The 26,856-nt window shown below is 35.9% G+C and overlaps 1 protein-coding gene across 1 annotated transcript in view; it reads right to left on the reverse strand.

Annotated features, from left to right (window-relative positions):
- Nucleotides 1–538: 538 nt before the first annotated feature.
- Nucleotides 539–26,856, reverse strand: part of CPA3 (carboxypeptidase A3) — a 31,830-nt gene continuing 5,512 nt past the window's right edge. The window contains exons 4-11 of the mRNA XM_051983309.1: nt 19,961–20,063; nt 19,722–19,823; nt 17,565–17,666; nt 16,041–16,151; nt 13,142–13,232; nt 10,056–10,258; nt 6,641–6,725; nt 539–1,828 (exon numbers count right to left, since the gene is read on the reverse strand). Of these exons, the coding sequence (XP_051839269.1) occupies nt 1,641–1,828; nt 6,641–6,725; nt 10,056–10,258; nt 13,142–13,232; nt 16,041–16,151; nt 17,565–17,666; nt 19,722–19,823; nt 19,961–20,063 (985 nt within the window). The 3' untranslated portion in view covers nt 539–1,640. The remainder of the gene's footprint in view (nt 1,829–6,640; nt 6,726–10,055; nt 10,259–13,141; nt 13,233–16,040; nt 16,152–17,564; nt 17,667–19,721; nt 19,824–19,960; nt 20,064–26,856) is intronic.

Here is a 26,856-nt window from a genome sequence, read left to right on the forward strand (position 1 = left end):
ACTGCCTGCCATCTAGGGGAGGGAATGGGGGGAGGAGGGGGAAAGTTGGAACAGAAGGTTTTTCAAGGGTCAATGTTGAAAAAAATTACCCATGCATATGTTTTGTAAATAAAAAGCTATAATAATAACAACAATAATAATAAAAGAGTGCACAGAGCAGTCAAATCTTCAGATTCTAAGGGACAACACCACCACCCAACTTCTTAATCTTTTCAGTCCTGATCAACCTTGGAGTGGAACTTAGGTGTCTGGGAGGTGAACCTCACCCTGCTGCTGCAGATTATAAGGAGATCTATCTGAAAATCCTAGGTTAGACCTATAGCATAGAAGATTACTCTCAAAACAATCTTTTCCAACAAGCTTTCCTCTGAACCAGGGAAGGACTCACATCATAGTCCAGAACTCACTGTATCTTGGCACATGGCAGCCTAGAGCTTTGGCAGGAAATCTTGGCAAAATATGGCAGACTGTAAATTTCACAAATTAATGAAAAATGTGTTGGGGAGAATTGGCTTGAAGATAAGAAAGAGGCTTTCCATTTTTCCATTACAGATAATTTTATTTCCTGCTATAGTATAGTTTTGTTGCTATATAAAGATATAAGCCATATTTACTTTGGCTAATTCAACAAATATACATTGAGAAATTAAGCTTATGAATATTTCAGATAATTCTTAACACAATGATACAATGTATAGTCAATCCTTAATAAGAATGAAAGCACAATTTAATAAGAATCTTAACTAGTCAATATATCTTTTAAAGTTTTAATCTTTTTTTTTTTTTTGATGGGGGAAGAAAAGGATATATAGCTCTATTTGTTGTTCTGGAAATTGCAGTGTGAAAATGAAAGCATGATGGAAAAATGTGATTCAGGAGGAATGAAAAGACACATTTTAGACTAGATATTAAAAACCCTGAGAAAGAATGTGAGCTTTGCCACTAATTAGCTACATGACTTCACAATTGGCTTCACTTTTCCAGGCTTCCATTTCCTCACTAGACTAAATGATTTCTAAGTCACAGAAAACTCAAACAGTCTCTGAATCTATTATTTATTTATTTATTTTTGCAATCCACTCCATGCAGGGAAGAGATAGCTGCCCCTCCTAGATTAATGTAAAACAGTAATATATAATAAACACTATCAAAAAATCAATTCTGTAGAATGCTAAAGGACAGTCCTTTATTTTATTTATTTATTTTTCCTGAGGCAATTGGGGCTAAGTAACTTGCCCAGGGTCACACATCTAGGAAGTGTTAAATGTCTGAGGATAGATTTGAACTCAGGTTCTCCTTAACTTCAGGGCAGATGCTCTATCCATTGCACCATCTAGCTGCCCCAGTAGCCCTTTATTTTTTGACCTAGTCTTTATCTTTTGCAGGGAAAGGGATCAAAGGCCTTTTGGTTTTCTTGATTCAATTCACTTTGTTGCATTATATATTATGGCAAGCAAAAGATGAGTTAGTAACAGAATGAATAAAGGAATTAGTTGAATGGACTTATTACGACTTGAAGATAAAAATTTTCCAAGTGATACAGATACTCCATTGAGGATTAAAAGAGTGTTATGGAAGTTACATATATCTATTACAATGTAAAGGGAATTAATTGGCTTATTATAGAATGAGAAAAATGTTTACAAAGGATTCTTGAGGATGTACTTGGCAATAGACTTGATGGCCAACATGGTCTCTTTACAGGTTGCCTTAATCTGTGATTCTGGGAGGAGAAAACCATATCTGCCTCTATCTCGGAGCTCAAAAGCAAATGATCGCTTGATGCCAAGGTCATAAGTCCAATCTATCGATGAGCCTGAGGTTGGATCTGTAAAATATAAATATTACATTAGAGGGAACTGTTAACAATTTTTTTCCCTAAGAAAAAAAATTTATTGGAGCAAAGTTAGATAACAAAAGAAAATTATACATATTATTTACAGCATTAATGCTGGTATATCCAATGGAATATTATCTTCCAGTATTATCAATATATGATAAGCAAACTCCATCTTACCATTCCTAAATTCTGGAGTAATAATAGCATTGACCAGGAAGCTGAGGTATTGAGATAGAAATTAGACAGTCTAATTAGGGAAATACCTGCTCTCTGGAAGGTTATTTTGCTGGGCATCTTGTTTAGGCAAAACCAATCAACAATGGAAAAAGATATGCTTTTAGTGACTCAAATAATGCAAATAGGATAATATTTTAAATATTCTCAATATGTGACTTTAATTCCATTCTACAATGTCATCTGTATACACAAGTCCACACAAATCTACATGTATTGACTAACATTAGAGCAACTAAAATTTTTTAAATGAAGAGGGATTGATATGATAGGGTTTAAAAGCTGGTCAGCTTTTAGGGAGCTAGATGGCTGCCTAATAACCTGGGAGATAGGCATTCTGATTATCCCCATTTACAGTTGAGGAAACTGAGGCAGACAGTGGTTAAGTCATGTAGCCAAAGGTCACACAGCTAGTAAATATCTGAGATTGAATTTGAATTAAGTTAAAAAAAAAAAAAAGCTGGTCAGAGATAATGTGTGGAATGGACCATTCACCTAGATCATAAAGTTTTGATAGGATTACAGATTTTTGTGTTTGAAAGAACTTAGAAGCCATTTAGCCCAACTTCCTCATTTTATAGCTAGTATAAAATAACAGGAGCTGTCCAAGGTCTCCCATGCAGTAATTCTTTAGGTGGATTTAGAGTCAGATTGCTTACTTCTCAGTTCATCACTGCTTCCATTGAAATCATTAAAACATACACACAGGCATGCACACACACACACACACACACACACACACACCCCTAGGCATTACTGACTCCAGGTCCAGGACTCTACCCACTGCACCCACCAGCTTACTGAACAACAGTCATGGAGGCAGAGAGAATCTAGGGAGATTACAATCTGCAAAGTGGGAAGATTGATGAGAGAGGATAGTCAGAGTTTCAAGCAAATGAAGCATTTTTTAATGGATATAGGGATTATGGGATGTATATCAATGAAATTATATATATATGTATATATGCTATTTATTAATGACCTTGGGCAAGTCACTTAATCAGATTTTCCTCAAATATTTACACATACATATAGAGAGAAACAGAGACACATATATACATACACACACAGAGAGACAGAGAAAGAGATCAACAGAGACAGAAACAAAGAGAGAGACATAGATACAGAGACAGAAAGACACATACATCCAGAGACATATACATACACATACATACACACACACACAGAGAAAAAGAGAACATCTTACTATTAAGGTCAATTTAAGATTAAGGGGTGAAGGAAAATATTTTTATGAGTGAAAGATCAAATGTATAAAATAAGTTAAACTAAGGAAACATATAACCTCATCTTTTTTATGATCAATCTCATGATCTATTTATTTAACTGTGTTCTTTAGGAACTTGACTTCTAAAACACAACCCATCAAACTCCACAAATATCTTTTGAAGACAGGAACAGCCCTCAAAGAAAACTGTTAAATAAACGTGCCCTTAGGCAAGGAAAAGAAGCTAAAAGACTGAAATCTAGCAAATGTTTGGTGTCGAGGAGGATAAAGAAATAAAGTATCAACACATATAAAGTCTGCTAATTTGTTAACTCTTGATGAATATTATCCAATGAACAACAACAATACTATTACTTATCCAGAGTATCCCAAAAGTCTTAATGCAGTCCAACTCTTAAATGACTTTAAAATCCCTTAAGACTGTTGGATTATTCTGTACTTTAATCTTTTCAGGGAAACTATGATTTAATTGATATACATTCCGTAACACTTGAATTTGTATTTCCCTGTGCCCTTTAAAACTGCCTCATTTGCTCCCTCTGACTATCCTTTCTCATCACCCTTTCCCTTTACAGACTGTACTCTATTTAGACCCTCTCACACTTGTTCTGTTCAGGCTCTTGTTCAGGCAACTGGTGAGTGAAATGGGTAGAACCCTGCACCTGGAGTTAGGAAGGAACGAGTTCAAATCCAGTCTCAGAAACTAACTAGTTTTGTGACCCTGGGCAAGTCACTTAACCTCATTTTCCTCATCTGTAAAATGGAGATAATTGTAGCCCCTATGTCACAGGGCTGTAGTGAAGATCAAATGAGATCATATTTGTAGAAACATTTGGCAGAGTGTGTGTAGTAGGCTTTATATAATTGATTATTCTTTTTTTTTCTTCCCTTCACATCCTACAAGTTTGAAATAGATTGGTAGTAGAATATCTTACATCTTCATATCCTACATCTTCATGGAACTTTACAATCAACATAGTATCTTGTATTTTATTTCATTTAATCACAATTGCCCTACAAGCTGGGGACAACTGATAAAGTAGATGGACAGAAAGACTAAGTGATATACATACAAAGGCTAGGGCTTCTCTCCTACATCACTACTCATCCAGGCAATGAACATTATGATGACTAGAATAGTTGTGTTCCTATGGGTTTTTTTGGGAAAATCTTGGCCAGTTTTTTCATGGTGGTTCCAGTTGGTATTAATGACTGATGTTTAGAAATGGTTGGAACTTCCAAAGATTATGGAGAACATCTTTATTCCACACGGAATAGTTTTCTTTCTAAAATTTCCCATGTGGATTAATGGCACTAAATGGAGAAGATATGCATTAATGGTAGGCAGTCATTTGTGGTAATTTTCCTCTACTAATGCATTGGGGCTTAGAGGAATGTCTTATTTTTTATGATACACGATGGCAATTGTTACATTTTACAAACCTTATTTTGCAAAGAAAAACCATGGAAGTTGGAAAGCAAGGGCAGACTAGAGAGGTAACTACAAAAATGTCCAGATAGGTGGAATATCAATTGCAGTTTCTCATTCTCATCAATATAGCCACACGTTCTAACACCATTAAGGTTCATTAATGGATTGGCCTTTGATGGGCAATAGCTTCACAGAAAAAAGAGTAGAGGGGTCCTTAGAAGTTATCTAGTTCAACTCCCCATTTTCAGAAGAGGAAATAGGATTGGTCAATCAATAAGCATTTATTAAGCACCTCAATAGTTAAGACTCCTCAAAATGTTTTTAAATACACAAATTAAAATACGTAAGATTACAAAGGAAACAATTATAATAAGATAATTTAAAAATAAAAAATTCTTTTAAAAATTAAAATAGTAGAATAGTTCTAAGTATTTTTTCCATGTTTACAGACTCCTCTGAAATCTGCAGATTCTGGATTGAGAACTCCTGGAATAGATGCTTTCCCAGGTTCTTTATAGCTCTAAAGGTGATGATATCTCAAATGACAATAAGCCTATCAGTAATATACCTTTCATCTACAAGATATAAAATCTAGAAGATAGTATGTCCTCTTGGGCCTTTCATACCTAGCATCCTACAAGTTCCATATGCCAGGGTAGTAATATATTGAGTAGTTTCAACATCACAAACAAGACTTTTCCCTCTATATGTGATCTTCCTTTGGTCCATTTTACCTCTACTTGTAGGTTTAGTGTCACCCTGTGCCTTGGGGAGTCTGGGAAGGAAAGTCTAAAGACTCTTGAGCCCCTGATTCATATGCTTAACACAATTTCTGGTACATGGTATGATTTTAATGAATGATACTTACCTGGCTTATCAGGGTGCTATGATGGATAGACTACTGATTAGAAATGAGAAGATCTGGGTTAAAATACGACTTCAGTTACTAATTAGCTTAAAAGCTTAAAATGGCTGTTATTATTATTTCCATTTTACAGATGAGGAGACTGAAGCTGTGACAGGAAAAGTAATTTACTTAGGCTCACATAGCTGGTAATTGTTTGAGATAGGATTTGAATTCAGGTTTTTGTGTCTTCTGCTATGATTTCTACTTCCAGACATCTACTATATCACCTAGCTGCCAAGACTTTGCATTTCAAGGCAACAGTGTTCACAATGGAATCGTGTTCTCTATGTTGACTCTCCTCTAGAATGTAGATTTCTTGAGGGTGGTGACTATTTAATTTTTATTTTTGTGTTTCTACATCCTAACTGTTCCTGACATAAGTTTTTAATAATGCTTAGTTAGAAAATAGGCATATAAGGCTTAGAATTTGGAGTCAGAAAATCTGGCTTTAATTCTCTCTTTAAATACTAAATACAGTGTGACCCTGGGAAAGTCATTTTTAGCACTTTATGCCTCAGTTTTCTCATCTGTAAAATTAGGGAACTGGACTAAATGACTTGTAAAATCCCTTCTGGTTCTAAAATCTACATTCCTATAGTTTGTTTTTCTTGAACTTAATTTTGGATTGTCAACCAGAGATGGAATTTCCTGGTTTTGTAGTTATTATAACACAAACATATGAAAATATAACAACTTATGTCCACATATGCATAGTGAATAGACCTGTAGTTTCACTGTGATAGGGAACTCCAGCATGAGGAAACTATCTTTATCAATGTAGATTGATATCTTCTAGGCAAGTTACAGTCTCAGAGAGTGGCTTAGGGCATGGAGAGAATATGTGACTTGCCTAGTGTCACACAATGTGAAAGAACTTGAATCCAACACTTGAATTTCTGACTGAGAGGCCAGATTTCTACCCATATGTCATACTGCCTCTCAACTGCTCATTTATTAAAACAAAACAAAGTGAAGACTCACAGATTGTTGTTGCAATGGGTCCATAGACATATTCTGTTTCATATCGAGTTGCTAAAGCTTCTGTGGCAATTTTGGAAATTTTAAACTGGAGAAAAAAGAAAAGATAAAATGGAAGATTAAAAATATATTTACTCAGCATCCAAACAATTGATAGATTCAGTGGAAAAAAAATCAACTTAACAGGTGATCTGGCACAGTGGAGACCCATCTAGAATGTTTTCTAGTAGAGATATCTATACAATGTTGACATAACCTAAATATCAAATGATTTCACCCAAATCAATCAATAAACAAGCATTTATTAATGACTTAGTATGTGGATTACTTCCTGAAATAGAAAGAAAAAAATGAGTCTTTGTCTTCAAGGAGCTTATAGTCTAATGGGAGAGCCAATATATACATGTAACTCATAGTGAAATTGTTGTAGTTCAGTTGTCCAACTCTTCATGACCCCATGGACCGTGGGGTTTTCTTGCCAAAGATATTGGAGTAATTTGGCATTTTCTCTGCCAGTGGATTAAAGCCAAAAAAAAAGATTAAATGATTTACCTGCTCACAGATAATAAGTGTCTAATATAAGATTTGAACTCAGATCTTTCAAACTAGTCTAGCTGCTGAGCTACTTAGCTACCTCCAATAGTACAGCAACAACCCTTGACTCTTTTCACAAGCTAGATTGGGTTCATTCTAATTTTGGCAAATTAGTTGGTTCCTCATGGTTGAAAGTTCTTGTGACTACTGCAATACTCAGAGTTCTGTATTTTTTTTTTTATTAGCATGATAATCCACGAGCCCCCACTGGTGTATTTCCCGGAACAAATCAGCTATTAATTCTCAATTAATCATAACCAAAACATCTACTGAAAATGCAAAACAAGATGATATTTACAAATCATTCAACCTAAAAATCTCAATCAAACTCTCCCACTAATGCAATAATGTACGTTGGGACAGTAAAACACATTTTGAGTTCTGGTGAATCGAGAGACATGTAAGGAATAAATATAAGCTCAGTGAAAATCATATTTCTAGAATTCTAGACTTTGTTGTTCTCTTTCTGTCTCTGAAACTCTTCATGAAACTTTAAGTAAATCTTTTGTGCAGAACAGATGCCTCTATTGCTAATCTGAACTGATTCACATTATGCTTGACAAAATCCTCCCTGGACATGCGGCCTCAGCCAGACCAGTCAATATTCTAGTTACCTTCTGCTTCCAAACAACTCCTCTGCTTAGCTAGATTTTCTGTAATCTCATCAACAGCTATAGAATGTATCACTCCTGGATTGATGTTTAACTGATACCTTTAGCTGCAGTGGCAAAATTAGAACCATATTAGAAAGTTAGCAAAAAGTTCTCCAATTCTGCTCTTTGAAGGCTTTGTTTTACTTTTCAATGATGACCGGGACAATGCAGAGAACTGTCTTCTATCACCTCTTCTATTCAATAGTAAATTATAACAGAGAATAGGGTATTTTTTTCCTACTTGATTTTCTTCTTTGCAGTAAGTAAAAATAGAGTAGAAGATTTTTTTCTCCTTTCTTAGTAGTGATTGTCAATAACTACAGCTCCTCCCTGGCCAACCAGATTTCATAGTGACAAATTGACAGTGGGGAGAGAGAGAGAAAGAGAGAGAGAGAAAGAGAGAGAGAGAAGAGAGAGAGAGAGAGAGAGAGAGAGAGAAAGAGAGAGTGTGTTAGGGTCCTTAACATGCCTCTGAAATCTGTCCTTTCTGTTTTAACACTTTACCTTAGTTTATGATTAGTAATCAAATCCTTATCTTCTATAATCAGGTAAATTATATTTGTCTTGTAATCAGAACAGAATCACCACACAGTTCTGGTGTTCATAGATTCTAAATTCTTAACCTAAAAGACCTACGATTCTTAAATTTTTCACATGCAAATCACTGAGACAAACTGTGTTCTTCAATGTGCTATCGTTTGTTTTACACAAGTAGCAAATACTATTTCAGAATGATGAGTGAGACTCATCTTAGTTACTTAGAAGCTCTGAGCAGAATTACGCCGCATCCAAGTGAACTGTCAAGGCAGACTTAACAACTGCTTTTCTCAGAAGCAGACATGCCCCACACGAGGGAATTGTCAAGGGTCACCCCCTTACATACAAATGTGAAGAATGAATACAAGGTAGTTTTAGGAAAGAGGGCACTAGCCGTCCTCCTTTAACCTTGTCCCTCCCTCACCATTGAACCTTTCCTTGAACAAAGAACATTTAAGCAAAGCCAACTGACACAGCTTGACAATCTTTAACAATGTACGCCATATTCCACATCTGCTGTTCCTTACCTCTCTACTGAGCACTCGCAGTTCTTCAGACTGTGATTATTCACTACGGTTCGTCAGAGTTCAACTCCCTTTTGTGTCATTATCAATTATATTATTGTGACACTGTGTACATTGTTCTCTTGACCCAATACCCTTTCTATTGTGTCCCACTGCCTTAATCACATGTGTTGGAGTTCCCAAATAGAGAAGATCAAGAAAAGCTTCATGAAGAAGATAATTTGAGCTGAGTCTTGAAGGAAACCAAATATGCCAAGAGGCAGAGGTGAGGAGGGAGTGCAATCCAAGGATGGGGATTCACCCAACATAAAGTGCTCCACCTTTGTTCTCACCCAGTGCGGTCTTCCTTGCTTAATCTTTCTTTATATTTCTCATAGCCTTCTGAACCCCAGAGATGCTGTCTTCCTCAAGTAAGGGGGCTGGAAGAATTCTTTCTTCCTACCTTTTTGTCCTTCCCGTTTTCTTGCCAATCCTTCAACATCTAATATTTTCTGCCATCTATCAAAGCGCCCTACTGTTATAAAATTGATATTACCAGTGCTTCTCTAACATTACTATTATGAACTAACACTTCTACTGCTCCTTCCCTAGAGGAAAGATTTTCATTCTATTTATAAAGCTTCCATAGAGCAATGTCTGTGGAAATGGAAGGGTACAGAATGAGATTTCTTGGTTTTTATATTTTCTTGATAAAGATACTAGAGTAGTTTGCATTTCCTTCTCTGGCTCATTTTATAGACAAAAATTGAAACAAATGGTTAAATGACTTGCCCAGGTTAATACAATGTTTGAGGTCATATTTGAACTCAGATCCTCCTGACTCCAGGCCCAGAATTCCGTGTGTTGGCTGCCCAATACTACAAATACAACCCTCAAAACATTTCCAAGTGCTCAACTAATGCAGGGATCAGGTGATTTTCACAGATAAAAGTTTTTGCCTTCAATTGTCCAGACATAATATTGATTTGTAAAACTTAAGAATAATTTTTTTTTTTAACACAAATACATCACTATTGCTTTGCTTGTGAAGGTGCATTCATAAAGATTGGGTCAGAGGACATTGGTGGTAGAAGTGTGCAAATTGGAGACATCATTTGAAAAAAAACCTACCAGTTCTTCATGATTTGGTGTCATGACCTTAGTGTAGCCATAAGGAAACATGAGCATCTGGGAGTAGGCGTGGATGGACACGTAGGCTTCGATTACTCGAATGTGACTTTGAATGAAGTTAACCACCGCTTTAGTCTCTTTCTCAGACTCTGGTGCTCTTCCTCTATATACTTCTGCACAAGGGTGATTTGTCCATGGATCAGCTGTGAAAAAAAGAAAAAAAAACATAGAGGATGGGGTCATTCATAATCTGAACCCTCTCATCACAATTTAAGCTTTGTCTGATTTAGATGTTCCTGTTACCTCCAAAATCAGAAATAAAATGCTCTGTTTGTTTTTAAATGCCCTTTATTACCTGGATTTTTTTTTTCTAACTTTCCTGTCCTCTTATAGCTTATCACTCTCCATTGACTATGTGATCCAGTGGCCATTCTCCCATTGCTTGGATTGCTCTTCTTCCTAATCTGGGTTTCTTTCAATTTCTTTAAAGTCCTTCCTGCTGTATGATACCTTTCGATGTCCTCCTTGATTTAAGGCTTTCCCTCTGACTACCCCTCTCTATATCTTGTTTTCATATGGTTATTTGTATATCTCTTTGGTGAGCTTCTAAAGAGCAGAAATGTTTTATTTTTGGCCTTTCTTTGTATTCTAGGTACTTACTAAAGTGATTGGAACAAAGTAGAATCCTAATGAATGCTATTTGACTAACTGATTACTAACACTTTTCAACATTCTATCTTGTTCCTAACCTCTATTCTCAATTATCACTGGAGTCTAATTTCATATAAATAGGAAATTGTCCAAACACATCAGATTGCAATCACCCTTCTTAGTGCAACTCCTCCTCCCCCATCTTTCCTACATTTCCAATATCCTGGCAATGGTGCCCACAAAAGCTACCAACTTCACATCTTATAGACTTTTCTAATTAAAATTAGTTCATATTAACTTTTTTATTTAAAATTTCTATTTTTTATTTATAACTTTTTTCAAATTAACTTTTTAAAATGTAACATATTTCCTTGTTTCCTTAAGATCTTAACTCAAGGGCCACTTTATGTATAAAACCTTTCCTGATAACTCTCCTCTCAGTTTATCTTGCTTATATTTTGTATAGATTCATATATGCTTTTATATATGTATGCTGCTGCTTCTGATAAAATGTTTTTAGGGGACAAAAATGATTTCATTTATGTTTTTGTGTACTCATTATGTGGCACAGAGTAGATACTCAATAAATGTCTCTTGACTGATGAACAAGTTCTAGATGCACTATCAACTGAACTTAACCCCAGGAAAATTTGTCCTTATTTAATTAACTCTGGCTTACCATCATGGAGAATGACTGAGGTCCATTTCAGAATAAAAGGATTTAGCCAGGGGAAAATATAAGAAAAAAAGTGCTTGGAAATATATACTTGGTTTGTGACTGGAAATGAATAAGGAGCACATAGTATATATCTGGGATCGAGCTGGATTTCTAGTATATTGTATTATTTGGCAAGAGTTCTTATCTCTTTGGGGATGATGGCAAATTGAGAAGGAGCTAGTATATCAGCTCTCCCAAGAGGGATGCTGTTGAGGTCTAGCTTTGGGGTACCTAAATGAAATTAGGGTTAAGGTCTAGTGGAAGGTTTGGGGTACAGATTTGGCGCAAGGGGGTCTAGTAGGGGCGAGAGTTCCCAATAAAAGCATTTATTGGCCCGGAGAGCTAGATTGATAAAAGAGGTTTATTATTAGATAAGCAAAGTTAAAGTATAGGTGAAGGTAGAGATAAGGAGGGCACTGGACAGAGGGTCCAGTGGACAGAGGGTCCTCACATGGTAGCCATGTTTGGAATCTCTGCAAAGAGGGGTTCCCAGCGTGGCCTTTTTATAATAGGAGACTTAGCTGAGAGGCTTTCGGGTGTAGCCCCAAAGATGGCTCAGATCCGGGTGGGGCTGGGAACAGGTCAGATCTTCTATTGGAATTCAAAGGGACCAGGATTTGTGAGTTAAAGGGCAATTTACATTATTAACTAGGAAAGGGTGGGAATCTAGAAAGGAATCTTTCCCGCAACAATGCTTTCCTACTGTATTAAATTTCTCCAATTTCTCTCCTAGAAAGGAAAAACAGAACTGAGACTTCATTCCAGATAAATGGTATTTTGGAACACCAGGCAACTTTTTCTAGTCAATTTGGATGTATATGAGATTTTTGTTTTATTTCTAAGAAACAACAAGTATTTCTAAGAAACACAATGATACATAATGCTTTATATTGCCCTTTAAGGTTTGCAAAACACTTTTTAAGCATTCCTTCATTTGATTCTCATGACAATCTTCTTAAGGAAGGACTTCATGATCCTCATTTTACAGATCTGGAAACTGAAGCTCAGAGAGGTTATCTGATTTGCTTATGGTTATACAGCTTCAAGTTCTAGAAGATGAGTTATAAGCAAGGTTTCTCCTGACCCTAAAGCCAGTATTATTTAAAACATCGTGGTAGCAGTCCTAAATTAACCAAACAATTAGCCTTTACAACATCCCTTTAAAATAGTGTGGATTTTCCTTTGTTTTATATACAAGAAAACCATAGTGTAAGTCTGATTTCTCCATTTTTGGTATCCTAATTACCAAATGGTCTTGTGTTTTCTTGATTTCTGTGCCTCTGTTCTCTCTATATGGGAATGTTCTACCTTAGCCGAGTCTGTTGATTTGCTTAATATTTCTTAATGCCCAATTCATGGCCACTTCCTCCTTGGATCTTTAATACCCAACTGTCCTCTTGGTCCACTCTAATGTTGGTGATGAGCTTCCTTTGGTTTCTTTTGGATAAATCCACTGCATTTATGTATATGTTTCATATGGTTATTTATATTTGTGTCTCATTCCTCTCTTACACTGTAGCATTCCCAAGGACAAAAAACACTTATTTTCTAAATTGGGTCTCCCTTTCTCCCTCCTCCCCTCTTTACCTTTTTTCCCCTCCTTTACTCCTTCTCCCACCGGTTATGGATTTGAAAATAAAATCAGTGGCAAAGCTAATTTTTCACTCTGATCCTCAACACAATTCTACAGTTTATCTTGAAATTATTTACTACTTACAGTCCCATGAGGCATTAAAATTTCTGTTGAGGTCAGTGCCTACACAAGTAGGTTTGAAAGTCTTTGCTCTGTTTTTCCTCCACATTCTGTCCTATGGAAAGAAATAATTGGTAGGCTGAAGTGATCGTTTTACAGCAGTGATTGGACAGTTCTGCATACTCTATGAATAGGTCAAAAGGACTAGCTGACATCTACTTGGTTACCAGGTAGTAAGGGGTTAATATTAAGAAACAAATCAAGCTGACATGCATTGGACGCAATTATTGAAAATGGGCCTGTCTTATTAACTGGATGTTTTACATTTAACTCTGTGTTTATAATTATTCCTCATTGCTTCACATGGGAATTGCCTACTAGTTAATTTTTAAATATTTTCACCACTGTTGTTTTTCATAGGGATGGATACAAATAATTCAACTAGTATGAAACTAATGAATATAATGCATTATATTTTAATGCATGTCATTATTTGTAAGATAACTTGGAAGTTATCTTACAGTCAAAATTTTATGAGATCATAGATATAGATTTGGCAGGGGCCAGAGAAATTCAGTAGTTTATTCAAAGATTATGATGTAGGATTTGATTCCAAGTCCCTGGATTCTGAAACCAACATTCCTTCTTCCTATTTTGCTGTTTTGCTTTCTTCTTTTCTGCCCCTGTAACATGCCTAACTCCCCCAATGTCTTATAGTTTTTCCCTACCTTTTATCACTTGAAACCTAGGTAGTCTCTACTTAGGAAAGGAAAAGCCCAGATTTTCCATCTAGGCTATTTTATTCTGACTAGAAATCTTTTGCCTCATATTATTTTGGATCTTTTACATGGAAAATTTCTTGAACCAAATAATACTCAGGGATACCCTAATTGTTGGCCAAAGTTGGACCAAAAAGACCTTCCCAGTGGTAGCTCATTACTTTCTCTGTGATCAAGGAGCCATTTCGCTGTTCCTCAAACAAGAAAATCTGTTTCAGACTTGTAGGGATTTTTTTCTGACTGATTCTCATGTCTAAGATTCTCTCCTTCCTCTCCACTTTTTGCCTTCCTTCAAGTTCCAGCTAAAATCTCACCATGTACAAGAATTCTTTTTCAATCCTCCTTAATTCTAATGTAATTTTTTTTGCTTATTTATTGCTCTTTTGCTTATTTATAATTTATTCTGTGGGTTATTTGTTTGTACATAGCTATTTGTGTGTTGTCTCTCCTATTCTTATTAGATTTGTGAATGCCTTAAGATCAGGAACTCTATTTTCTTTTTTGTATTCCCAATGCTTAGCACTATGTTTAAGAGCTCATAGTAGGTGCTTAATAAATATTTATTGATTATTTTACTGTTTTAATTTTTGCATTTGTATCCCTCTGGTTAATTTGACAAAAAAGGAAAATGATAAATGATGGAGAGAACGTGGGAAAATTGGGACACCAGCATGCCAAATCGCTGGAGTTGCTCTGGAGAACAATTGGGAGCTCTGCCCAAAGGGCAACCAAACTGTGAATATTCTTTGGTCCAGCAATACCATTGCTAGGTCTGTATTCCAAAGAGATCATTAACAAAGAAAAAGGATCTACCATGTGCAAAAATATTTATAATAGCCTTTTGTAATGGGAAAATACTGGAAACTGAGGGGATGCTTTTCAATTGAGGAATGACTGAATAAGCTGTAGTACATGAATGTAATGGAATACGATTGTGCAGTAAGAAATGACAAACAGGCACATTTCAGAAAAACCTTAGAAGACTTGTATGGACTGATATAAAGTAAAATGAGCAGAGCCAGGAAGGCATTGTACCCAGTTTTAGCAACATTGTATGATAATCGGCAACACAGTGATCTAAGACAAGTACCAAGGACCCATGATGGAAAATCCAGAAAAAGAACTGATGTATTCTGAATGCAGATTGAAGCACACTTTTTTCATTTTATTTAAATTTTGTTTTTTACTTTTGGTCTGCTTCTTCTTTCACAACTGTGACTAACATGTGAATATGTTTTACAGAATTGCATATATACAACCTATATCAAATTATCTATCATTTTAGGAAAAGGAAAGGGGACAGAAGGAGGAGAATCTGGAATTCAAAATCTTGTAAAAATGAGTGCTAAAATTATTGACATATAATTGGGAAAATATTATTAAAAATTCCCAAATAATTATTTGTTAATTTTTAACATGAGAAAATGACAGTATTCATTTTCTATATTTTCTATAGAATTATTCTGGGTAGTTTTCTCTTGGTAGGCTAACCATTATATTATTATATTACATTATATTAATCACTATAACAAATTCTGATCTACAGATTTCAGCTTAAATTAGAGCCCTTAAAATGTAATAATTTCATTCAGAAAAATAAGCATTATTGGTTTTGGTCTTGTTTCCTAATAACAATGACAGAAAGGTATTTCATTTCACAGTAAAACACAGGCCTATTTTAAAATAATCATTAATATTTTCAATTCCTTTCTCTGGTACATTAAGAAATGATACCTTCAGGGTTTTTACCTTGCATTTTCTCTCAAAGGGATGTAGTACAATGATACCTTGGCTGTGATTTTTTTTTTCTGCATCTCTCTAAAGCTTGATTCTCAAGATTTAATTTTTTTGAGATCATTTTTTGATCATTCACTTCTGTATTTCCTTTAGAATTTTTCCAAGGTTATACATTATTAGAATCAGGCAGCATGCATCTAATCAGGAACATGCTTACTCCTCAGCCTGCAACTTATAGTCTTCTTATGCCATTCTGACTCTGGAGAGAGTGAATTATATTAACATAAAACTAAATGAAATTATTAACTTGCTTTACTTAGAATATTCTTGCTTATATTTAATATTTACTTGTTATATTTAGTATAATCACATTGGATTGGAAGCATCCAAATAAAGAGCCTTCATACCTTTGTCCAACTCCAGATGTAGCCATCAATGTTGTATACAGGAAGAACATAAAAATTTAGCCTGTCCAGAAGCTTTGTCATAATTTTGTTTTTCCCATAGGTTTTTGCTGCCTGTAGGGCAGGGAAGAAAAAAAGGAAAGGTAGTAAATTCTGGCTTTAACCAAATTTTTAGCAGCTTTCAAAGATAGAATGTAAACTCTTTGAGGGCAAGCATAGTATTTTATTTGTTGTTTTATCCCCTTGAACCTAATGTAGTGCTTTTCACATAAAAGTTTTTCAATAAATTCTCATTGAAAGAATGAATTTCATTGAAGCTAAAATTTGGATTCCATGTTGAATACAAACAAATATGCTAAAAGACACCATAATATCCAGAACATTTTAAGAAGGTTTGTTACAGAGTCCTGTCTTATAAAATCTTATCATTAGCGAGATGATATGTTATGAAATAAATATCTGATGGCCCAGGAAGAATGGAGCTTGGATAGGAGATTGGCATCAGTATTACTAAGGCTAAGAGTGAAAAGGATTTCTATTTTATACATTAAAAAAAAACAACAAAAAATACTGATCCCTATTTGTGAATGTAATGATGGGAAGAAATTGGATAGGGTCCCTAACAAAAGTACAAGGAATCATCCAAAGGGCAGAACATGGGGACCATCTGTGGAAAGGTTCAAGGATTTGGAGAGAGGTCAAGAAATTCTTCCTTCCAACTGAATTCTTTCCAGTTCTCTGGAGTCAACTTCAGACTTCTGCTTTAATGTAGACTCTTCCCTCTCACCCGGGGCCACATGTAAACGTGTCCACAAGCTTTGGTGCTCTATAATTTATACTCTGTCATGGGCTGAAGCAGTCCATCTCACACTGGAGATAAATTCTCTTGAGCGTATGTTACCCCAGGGACAAACATCTGTCCTGCAACCACTGAACTTGCCCATAAGTGCCATGGAATCGGTATGTATATGGGATCAATGTATTGTCACACTAATAGCTAGTAGAACTAGATGATAAAGAGATGATAATTGTTAGTGATACAATGGAAACAGCAGTGGGTGGAATAATAGGGGGTTCTATTAGTGATGAGAATTTACTGTGAAAAGATTCTTTAGAATTAGAATGGAAACTCAAAGGAGTATGGAAATTTCCAGGTTGAGGTATTCGAAATGTCTAAAGAGAGCAAAGCTTTGTGTTCTCAGACGTTTAGAAGAAAAGTGACATTTTTATGCACAATGGTTTGCAAATTGGCAATACTTCCTATAGACCCCTGTGTCATTATGGCACAAAGTTTCCTACAGTTTTGTAAACTTCTAGTGTAAGAGAAAGAAGCTTAAAAGACCGTTAGTTTTTTTCAAATTGAAAAAGATGAGTGAGATTCTGATTATGTTATCTCCTGGCAGTATCAAATTGAAACTGATCTGTGCAGGTGGAATTGCACTTATTTAAAGGGGCCAGATTGACTCCAAAAAATGCTGGCAGAATGATGTTCAGAAGGGAGTTGTCAAGAGGTTCAATTTCACCAACCTGATAGACAAACCACTGGCAGAAGGCAGGAGAAATCCATTCTCGGGCATGAATTCCACAGTCCATGAAAATGACCCTTCTCTGGCCACTCTTTTTTCCAACCTGTTTTCAGAGAAACTTGATGTCTTACTTTGCATAAAGTCACAAATTTAAACACACTTTCCACTTCTTAACTTAGAAATTTCTAATCTGCTCACTAAAGTCCTCTCTTGGGGTAGAGTACACTCTCCCTCACTGCATTGTTTTTGCTTAGACAGGTAATGAAAAATTCATGAGTGATATAAACTTTAATAAACCATTGCTTTCATTGAGTCCTATTTAATAGTCGAGCCAAATATTTAATAGGCTTAAGGGATAATTGTGGGGATGTACTGCTATGTTTTTCTGGAGAATCATGCAATACAGGTGAATGGCCATTAGTATATATATGGAATTCTTCATTTACTCCCTGTTTATGCCAGCCAGTGAAGTGAATAGAACACTGGATTAGAAATCAATAAAACCTGAATTTTAATCTTTCCTCAAACACTTACTAGCTGTGTGACCCTGAGTAAATAAGTTGAACTTTAATTTCCTCATCTGCAAAATGGGAAAATTAATGGCATAATAAAAATGGGAACAATAATAGTAGTAATGTTTTGAGCATCAGAATTCATATTTACCAAGTGCTTTTCAAACCATCAAATGTTACATACATACCTATTGTTATTAATTTTAGTTCTTCAACTGGTATTTGCTTTAGTTTTCAAAATCTTTTTTCTGTTATCTGAGTTGCTAATGAGAATATTTTCTATAGTAGTTCTCATTTTAGAATTAGCACCCTTTAGTCAGAAAGATGGGTATTGACTCTGATATTTGCTCCTCCATCCTCCTCCCATTTAGTATATTTTCTTTTTTCTGCTTGCTATTTGTTAATGTCCCTCCTTCCACTCACATAAACTTGTCTAGAAAAGTCATAAGAAGAGATAGTTCAAGCTTTTATTTTGGTTTGTATAATATCAGATCATAAAATCTGATAAATTCAGTTTGTATAATATAAGACCTTCAATGTATGGCTTAATCAGACTCTGCCTCAATTTCCATATCTGGAATGCAGGATTAAGTAACAATCACCATTTCTTTTCTTTTCTTTTTCTTTCTATTCTTTTCTTCTTCCTTCCTTCCTTCCTTCCTTCCTTCTCTCTCTCTCTCTTTTTCTTTCTTTCCTTCCTTCCTTCTTTCTCTCTCTATTTTTCCTTCCTTCCTTCTTTCTTCCTTCCTTCTTTCCTTCCTTCCTTCTTTCTTCCTTCCTTCTTTCCTTCCTTCCTTCCTTCCTTCCTTCCTTCCTTCCTTCCTTCCTTCCTTCCTTCCTTCCTTCCTTCCTTCCTTCCTTCTTTCCTTCCTTCCTTCTTTCTTCCTTCCTTCTTTCCTTCCTTCCTTCTTCCCTCCTTCTCTCTCTCTCTCTCTCTCTCTCTCTCTCTCTCTCTCTCTTTTTTTTTTTCTTTCTTTCCTTGCTTTGGGTCACAGAACTGGGAAGTATTAAGTGGCTGAGGTTATATTTGAATTCAGGTCTTCCTGACTTTAGGGCCTTTGCTCTATTCACTGCAACATAATCACCATTTCTTATCTAAAGGTATGTAAGTGGGTTAAAATACAAATATGAAGAAATTAGTATGAACTCTTAAAAATATTTTATTTTATTATCTTCAAATTGGCACATACTTTGTAACAAAACAGACAGATTTATTTATGTAGAACTGGGATTTCCTCTGTGGAAAACTTAAGGTCAGGATCAGGAAGCTATCATTAATATATGTCAACCATTCCTCTATAATTTATAGTTGGGGATAATTAATAAAGAGGGTAAGTGGACAATCATGTTCCTTTTATGCATCAGAGAAGAAATTGAACCCAGGTTTTCCGGATTCAAGAAAATCCATCCTTACACAGAAATGTAGTTGGAAAAGGAAGAGTTTTGATAGGCAAATCATTAGTATTATTATGAAAATAGTCTTGATGCTAAGCTCTGCCTGAAAGGGTCTTGGGCACCCAAAGGGTCCACAGACTACACTTTGAGAAGCTTTGCTCTAAAACCACTGAGTCTCTCTTAATTGTTAGCTGCTTCCATCAACACCACCTCCCACTTCTACCTTAAGAAATATTTGTTTTTGTTTTTACCTTGAGAACATACATTGGATTATTTTCTTCAGTTTTTCCAATTTCAACACGAGAGATCAGCTCTGGACTCTTTTCTGTCATTCGTTGAGTCCAAGCAGCAATCTAAAGAGCAGAATCCATTTGAGGTGATTGAAGTACTTTGAGGAAATTCAAAACTATATAACAAAACAATGTGTGTGTGTAATAGTGTAGCTGGAGAGTTTGGTATTCTTTTTACATGTAGGAATTCTCTCCCGTACCTTGCTCCAGTCATTGTATTTTGAATAGCTGTGTCTGCCAGGAAAATCATCTTTCACATCAAACTGTTTTTCAATCTCTTCTTGCAGATCATAAATCAGGACTCTATTTGACAGAGGGATGACAAAATACATACTTACTAGAGAAAGGAAAACAGTTATCTTTTATTTGCAGCAATTCTCCCTTCCTTTCCTTCTTATATCAGAATCTGCCTGCTTTTGCTCCCTCATTACTGTCTTCCCATTCTGTTCTTATGCCCTTACTAACTCTCCTACTCTCACCACCCATGTAGATAATCACGGTCCCCCCTCATGGGTCAGAACCTATAGTTATTATCAGAAAAATACTTCCAAGTCCTCAGGGGAGAAGGCTGAAGCCAGGTTAGAATGGTCTGAATGAATTGGAGATACGGCTTCTGAGTTAACCGATGTAGCCTAGGACGGTACATTGGGGAATCCTGCTGGTGTCACAGTGAGGGATAATAAGCTCACTGCTAGTTTTCCAGGAGTTGTTTGCTCAAGATATTCAGGTCTAATGTTGACCTTTATCCACATCTGTTCATATCTTGGAATATAGTTTCTACAAATGTCCCAATAAAGCACAATTACTCCATGGTCAAATTTAAACCCCTTCAGTCTCATTATTGCCACTTTTGAGTTTTATGGTACCACCAAATCTTGGCTTTCTGCCCATGTTTAATTTTTCCATCAACTTTCTCTCTCATCAACCCCAACTGAAAACCTTCCCTCAGCCAACCTGTTGCCAGATCTCTGTATTTCCGAATTTGGATTCTACTGCAGAGGTATTGCATTATAGTAGGAAGGTTTTGGATTTCACATTGTAGGATCCAGGTTTAAATTCTGGCTCTCCCATTTCTGCACGACTTTGGCTGAATATCTTAGCTTCAGTTTTCTCATCTGTGAAGTGAAGAGCTGTACTGTTTAACCTCCAAAATCCTCAACAACCCTAAAATCTATGATCCTATTAACTTGTGTAATTTCCCATTTTTACAAACTTTCATTGGCTCCCTTTTACTTCTACCATTAAACACAAAATCCTCAATTGGATCTTTGCGGAACACAATAATTCAGATCTAAAGTATTTTTCTTGGTTTGTTTAATGTTAGTCTTCATCATCAATCTTATCTTCTAGCCAAACTGAATTATTATTTGTTTTCCAAACTGAATGCTTGGTATCTTGATTCTGTGTATTTGTCTAAATCTCAGTGTATAAGGCAACATACCAGGAAAAACAGCTCTTTCTCCCAAAATGCTTACATCTCTATGCAAGAGTTCTTAATCAGGGCTTCTGGTACCTTTAAGAGGTTTTTGGATGGATTTTAGGGGATCTGTACATTTGGAAAATGACATCTTAATTTCATGAGTTGCTAGTTGAAAAGTAGCATTCTTCTCTCATGAATATGGGGGTAAAGCATCATTGTGGGAAAAGGTCCATAGGCTTCACCAAGCTGTGGAGGGAGTCATGATACAAAAAGATTAAGACTCTCTGGACCAGGGGGTTGGAACCAAGATGGCAGAATAGAGACAATCCATTTTAATTTTCAACATTTCCCCTCCAAAGAACTTTAAAAGAACATTTAAAATCAAATTTTGGAGTGGCAGAGCCAACAAAAGATCAGAGGGAAACTTTTTTTTCATTCTAACAAAACTTAGGAGATCATCAGGAGAAATTTGTGATATAGAGTAGAAGCCTGTCTAGAGTCCAGCAAAAGTAGCCTAATCAGTAAAAGCAGGATAATGGCAGCAGCTTCAGTAGATATCACAGAGCAAGGGTTCAGAAAAATGGTCAGAAAAAGATTACAAAGAGATTATTTGCTGGTATTTGTTACAGCTAACCCTGTTGGCAACTGTATTACCCATGTGAAATCCTCAGTTGCAGTTGCATGGTATAGAGGTGTTCTGAGGATCCACTATAAGGGATCAGGGATCCTGGCTACAGTTTTTAGTCATTTTAGGATAAAGAAGGCCTGTGGCTGCAGAGAACCAGGGGCTCTTTTTAGTTAAAGACAAGGGCATAGGAAATCAGTGACCATACCTCTGTCTTCATCATACTGGATCAAAAGTATTGAAATCTTGCTCTGAAACTAGCTTAGAAGCAAAAAATCAAAGCGTGAAAAACCTGAAGCTTGGGATAGTGTTTCTTCACTGCCAGGAAAGTAGAGGTCAACTTTAACTTAAGATCCAGAATCAAGAAATAGGATGGGAAAATGAGCAAATGAATTAATGAGAAGGAGCAAGATTAAACTAAAAAAACAACAATGTAAAAACAGCTACAAACAAAGCCTCAAAGAAAAATGCTACTGGAACTCAAACCCAACAAGAATTCCTAGAAAAGTTAATGAAAGACATAAGAATGACAAAGGAAAAAACTGGAAAAAAGAAATGAAATTGGATAGTAATGGGAAGAGGAGACAGAGCTGAGATGTCAGAGAATCACCCGAGCTCTTTCAAATTCCCCTCTGAACAACTTTAAAATAATACTTCAAAATCTTTTTGAAGTGTCAGAATCAACAAAAGGATGGGGTAAAACAACCTTCCAGTTCAAGACAACTTAAGAAGGTCAGCAAGAAAGACTTGTCTCATTGGGGTGATAGTGAAGCACACTCAGGCTATGCTGTGGCAAACCAGCAGCAGACCCTGGAAATGAGTGAATCAGCAGTGATAGCTTCTGGAACTTTTAGCCTGAAGACAATGAGAAAGTCAGAAAACTGTTTAGAAGGAGAGCCTTTACTGGCAGTAGGTGCAGTATTCTATTGCATCACTCACATATAGTTCTAGACCACAGCATTCCCAGAGGAATACTAGCAAGAGCAGTAACCCTGGTCACAGTTCCAGGGTAGAGAAGAATGCTTATGGTCACTCACAGAGCAGAGCACAGGCCAGGAAAGCAGTAACTACATCTGGAAAAAAGCAAAAATATATAGACCCATGGAATTAGCTCTGAAAACAGGAAAAAATCCTGAAATTTGGGACAGTGTCCCCTCCACTCTGGGAGAAGAATCCCTCTTTAACATAAAGTTCAAAGTAAAAAAAAAAAAAGGCGAAAAAATGGGTAAAGATAAAAAAATAACCTGACCAAAGAAAGTTACTATGGTAGGTCAAAATACAAACTCAGAAGACAATAATGTCAAAAAACAACTACAACTAAAATCTCAAAGTAAAATGTGAATTGGTCTCAGGCTTAAAAACAATATTCCTAGAAGGGTTCAAAAAGGTGTTTAAAAATCAAATATGAGAGATAGAAGAAAAATTAGAAAATTTTTTTTATGAAAATAAGAGCCATTCCCCAATTGAGATATTGTCAAAAGATATAAAAAGGTAGTTTTTAGGAGAAGTTAAAGCTATCTATAGTCATGTAAAAATATGTTCTAAGTCACTATTGATTAGAGAAAGGCAAATTAAAACAACTCTGAGATATCACTCCATCCCTATCAGAAATGACCAATGCTAGAGGAGATGAGAGAAATATAGGTACACCAAAGAACTGCTTGCGAAGTAGGGCAATGATTCAACTCTTCTGGAAAACAAATAGAACTAAACCAAAAGGCCTAAGACTGTGGATATACTTGGACCCAACAAAACCATTACTAGGTTTATAGCCCAAGAAAATCAAAGAAAAAGGAAAAGGACCTATATGTTAAACTATATACATATACATATGGGTGTGCTTGTAAGTTCTTTTTGTAGTGACAAAGAATTGAAAATTATCAATTGGGGACCAGCTGAAGAAGTTATGACATATGACTGTGATGGAATCTATCTATATATCCTCTGGCTCTGTTTCTCTTTTTCTAGTTTTCTGTATCTTTTTCTCTGAGAAGCATCTTAATAAAATGGATAGGAAGAATTATACCTGGCTCCAGGAATAGCTGGATTAAAATGTACCTCTGACATTTCCTAGAGGGATCTCTCTGATCATTAAGCAACTCCCTAAGACTTATCTACTAACTCACAAAAGGTTGCGGTCTGCATATGTGAAGGGAACTCCCACATTGGTGAGAAATAAATCTTTTTGGGATATCTACTTATATGGGAAAGGAATAAATATTTATTAAGCACTAACTGTGCTAGGCATTGTACTAAGATATTTACAAATATTATTTCATTTAATTTTCTCAGTAATATTTTGAGGTAGGTGCTGTAGTTCAATATGCAGCTAGGTGGCACAGTGAATAGAGCACCAGCCCTGAAGTCAGGAGGACCTGAGTTAAAATCTGATTTCAGACACTTAACACTTCCTAGCTGTGTGAACCTGGGCAAGTCACTTAACCCCAATTGCTTCAGGGGGAAAAATGTATTTGTGATGGGATATATAATGTATCTAGAAATGAAATTATAAAAATAATTTTTCATTGAATTCAAAATATTTATTATTTTTAGTTAATTTAATTAGTTAATTTAAGTTAAAAACTTAAGAGATTGGGGGGGGGGCGTGAAATGAGGAGGGAAAGGTAGGCAATATGTATTTTCCAGATTGTTGATTCTATTCCATACATCACGTTGCCCATTTAGGCAGGATTGAAATGTTCATATCTGACTTCTTTAAAAAAGGATCTTGTGTTCTCAGCTGAGTGAGACATGACAAAATCATTAATCTGGAAAGAGATCTGGGCTATGTTGCTAAGCTCCTTCCCATTACAGATTGGGAAACTGAGGCTCAGAGATTGATTTGCCTAAAATCAAACTGGGAGTAAATTGCAGAGCTGGAATTTAAATTCAGGTCCTGATTTGAAGCTCTGAACTCTTGCATTGCACCAGGCTGAGGACCAGATGCTAGCTAACAAACCATTGCAAGATGAGGATCTATAATGGCAATGGCATTCTCCCTGCCACCCCCCTTCTGTAGCATGGAGAAGATCCTGAGCAGGACTGTGGTCTTATAAGTCAGTGTGTAAAGGGGAGGATCCTCAAAGACCATGTGCATGTTTCAACTTCATTTTGCAGATGAGACTGGATCCCCTCAAAATTGACACGATCAAAGTCATTGAAATAGTGACCTTCACTGTCTGATTCCAGATCCAGGATTTAAGAATCATCATCATGGCTCTCTCTCTCTCTCTCTCTCTCTCTCTCTCTCTCTCTCTTTCTTTTTCTCTCCCTCTCTCCATATATATATGTATGTATATATATATGCCAGGTGCTTGCTAAAATTGCAAAAATTATTCATATTATTTTCATAACAACCCTCGAAAGTAGGTGCTATTATAATTATTTCCATTTTACAGATGAAGAAACTGAGGCTGACAGAAATTAAGTGACTTGCTTAGAGTCACACTGTTTGAGGTCAGATGTAGGAAGTCATTTTCCTGACTCCATGTCTAGAATTCTATTCTTGGTGCTGCCTTATTGAACATGAATCATGCATCTGGTTGGGAAAAAATGAATTTGTCTATTGTAAGGTCATTAAAATTATTGTTTAAATGATATTTTAATTTTTACTGTGATACATGGGAAGCCGGCACTAGGGATGGAGAGCTGGACCTGGAGTCAGAAAAATCTGAGCTCAGTCTTGTAGCAGATATTTACTAACCAAATCACCCTGGGCTAGTCACTTAGTCTGAGTTTCCTCATCTGCAAAAAAAAAGACATGCTTCCTCCACTGGCTTGTTGTGAGGGTCAATAGAGATATCTTAATATTATCTGTTATTTACCTTTCCCACAATGGCTCGTCATCCAATTCAAGAAACATTTATTTAGCACCTACTGAGTACAAGGCCCCATGTTAGAAGACATCTTAAGCTCTTAATAAGATTTCTCTGAATTGTCCTCTTTATTTTATTGCTATTAAAGATGGCTGTTTTCTGGTTACCTTTCATTAATGAATCCCTAATCTATTTACTAATTTTAACGAATGCTCCAAGGGAAGAGAGGTTAAGTGGATATTCAAAAACCCAAAGGAAGTAAGAAAAGGTGTATTAATCTTCTGACTCTAAACTTAGTTTTCTCAGGGGTAAATAAGTGCCCACTTCCTGTCTCAAGTTTTTAATGAGTAAAGGGGTGAATTTTTTTATGAGCCACTTATTTGTGTTTTCTGGTTTTGTTTTTAACTTTGTAAAAATATCATTATAGGAAGAAAGACATTCCATTTTGAAAAGAAAAAGCTCTCTTTCTTTGTGATTTAATTTTCAGGAAATGGAAAAACAGAACAGGATAAGCAGATGCCTTGTAACTAAATCGTGTGTTTGCCCTGGCTAATGAGGGATGTCCAATTAAATAATTGTGTTGAATATGTCCCTTAATATGTTTTTAGAAAGGCAAGTATCTAGGACCATCCAGATGTTTCTGTTCTCATTTAGGCACAGAATTCTAAGTGAACTACTTTCAAGAGTGTTTAATATGCAAATGCAGTTATGTATACAGTAAGGCACCTAAGGGACAAGATTTCAGGATCATCCTTCAAAGCAAAAACTGTCATTGTGCATGTTTATAGTTTGGAAGGAAGAAAAAATAGGATTACAAATTCAGAGCTTTAAGAGAACCTCAGAGGTCAACAAGTTAACTCCCTAATCTCCTAAGTGAAGAACCTGACAGCTAGAGAAATCATCCCTTATTTAAGATCGAAGAGCGAGAAAGTATCACAGGTGGGATTTGAATCCAGTTCCTCTGCCTCCAAAGCCAACATTCTTTCCTCTTTATCAGACTGCCTCATCTGAAAAATGCAGCTCCTCACTTTAGCCATATTTAGGAAAACTTGCCCCAAGGTATCTCCTTAAGTGAGTTTAATTTTTTGACGAGGCCTGGAGCTTATTGGATGAATATACTGTGTCTAGATTTGCAGGAAGGCAGGGACAAGAGATGTCAACATGGACAGGAATAGATAGCTTGAACAATTAGCTGGTGAAGTGAAAAATTAAGGAAAACCTAAGTACGAATCCAGC

This window comes from Antechinus flavipes, chromosome 3 (genome assembly GCF_016432865.1).
Source record: "Antechinus flavipes isolate AdamAnt ecotype Samford, QLD, Australia chromosome 3, AdamAnt_v2, whole genome shotgun sequence".
NCBI lineage: Eukaryota > Metazoa > Chordata > Mammalia > Dasyuromorphia > Dasyuridae > Antechinus > Antechinus flavipes.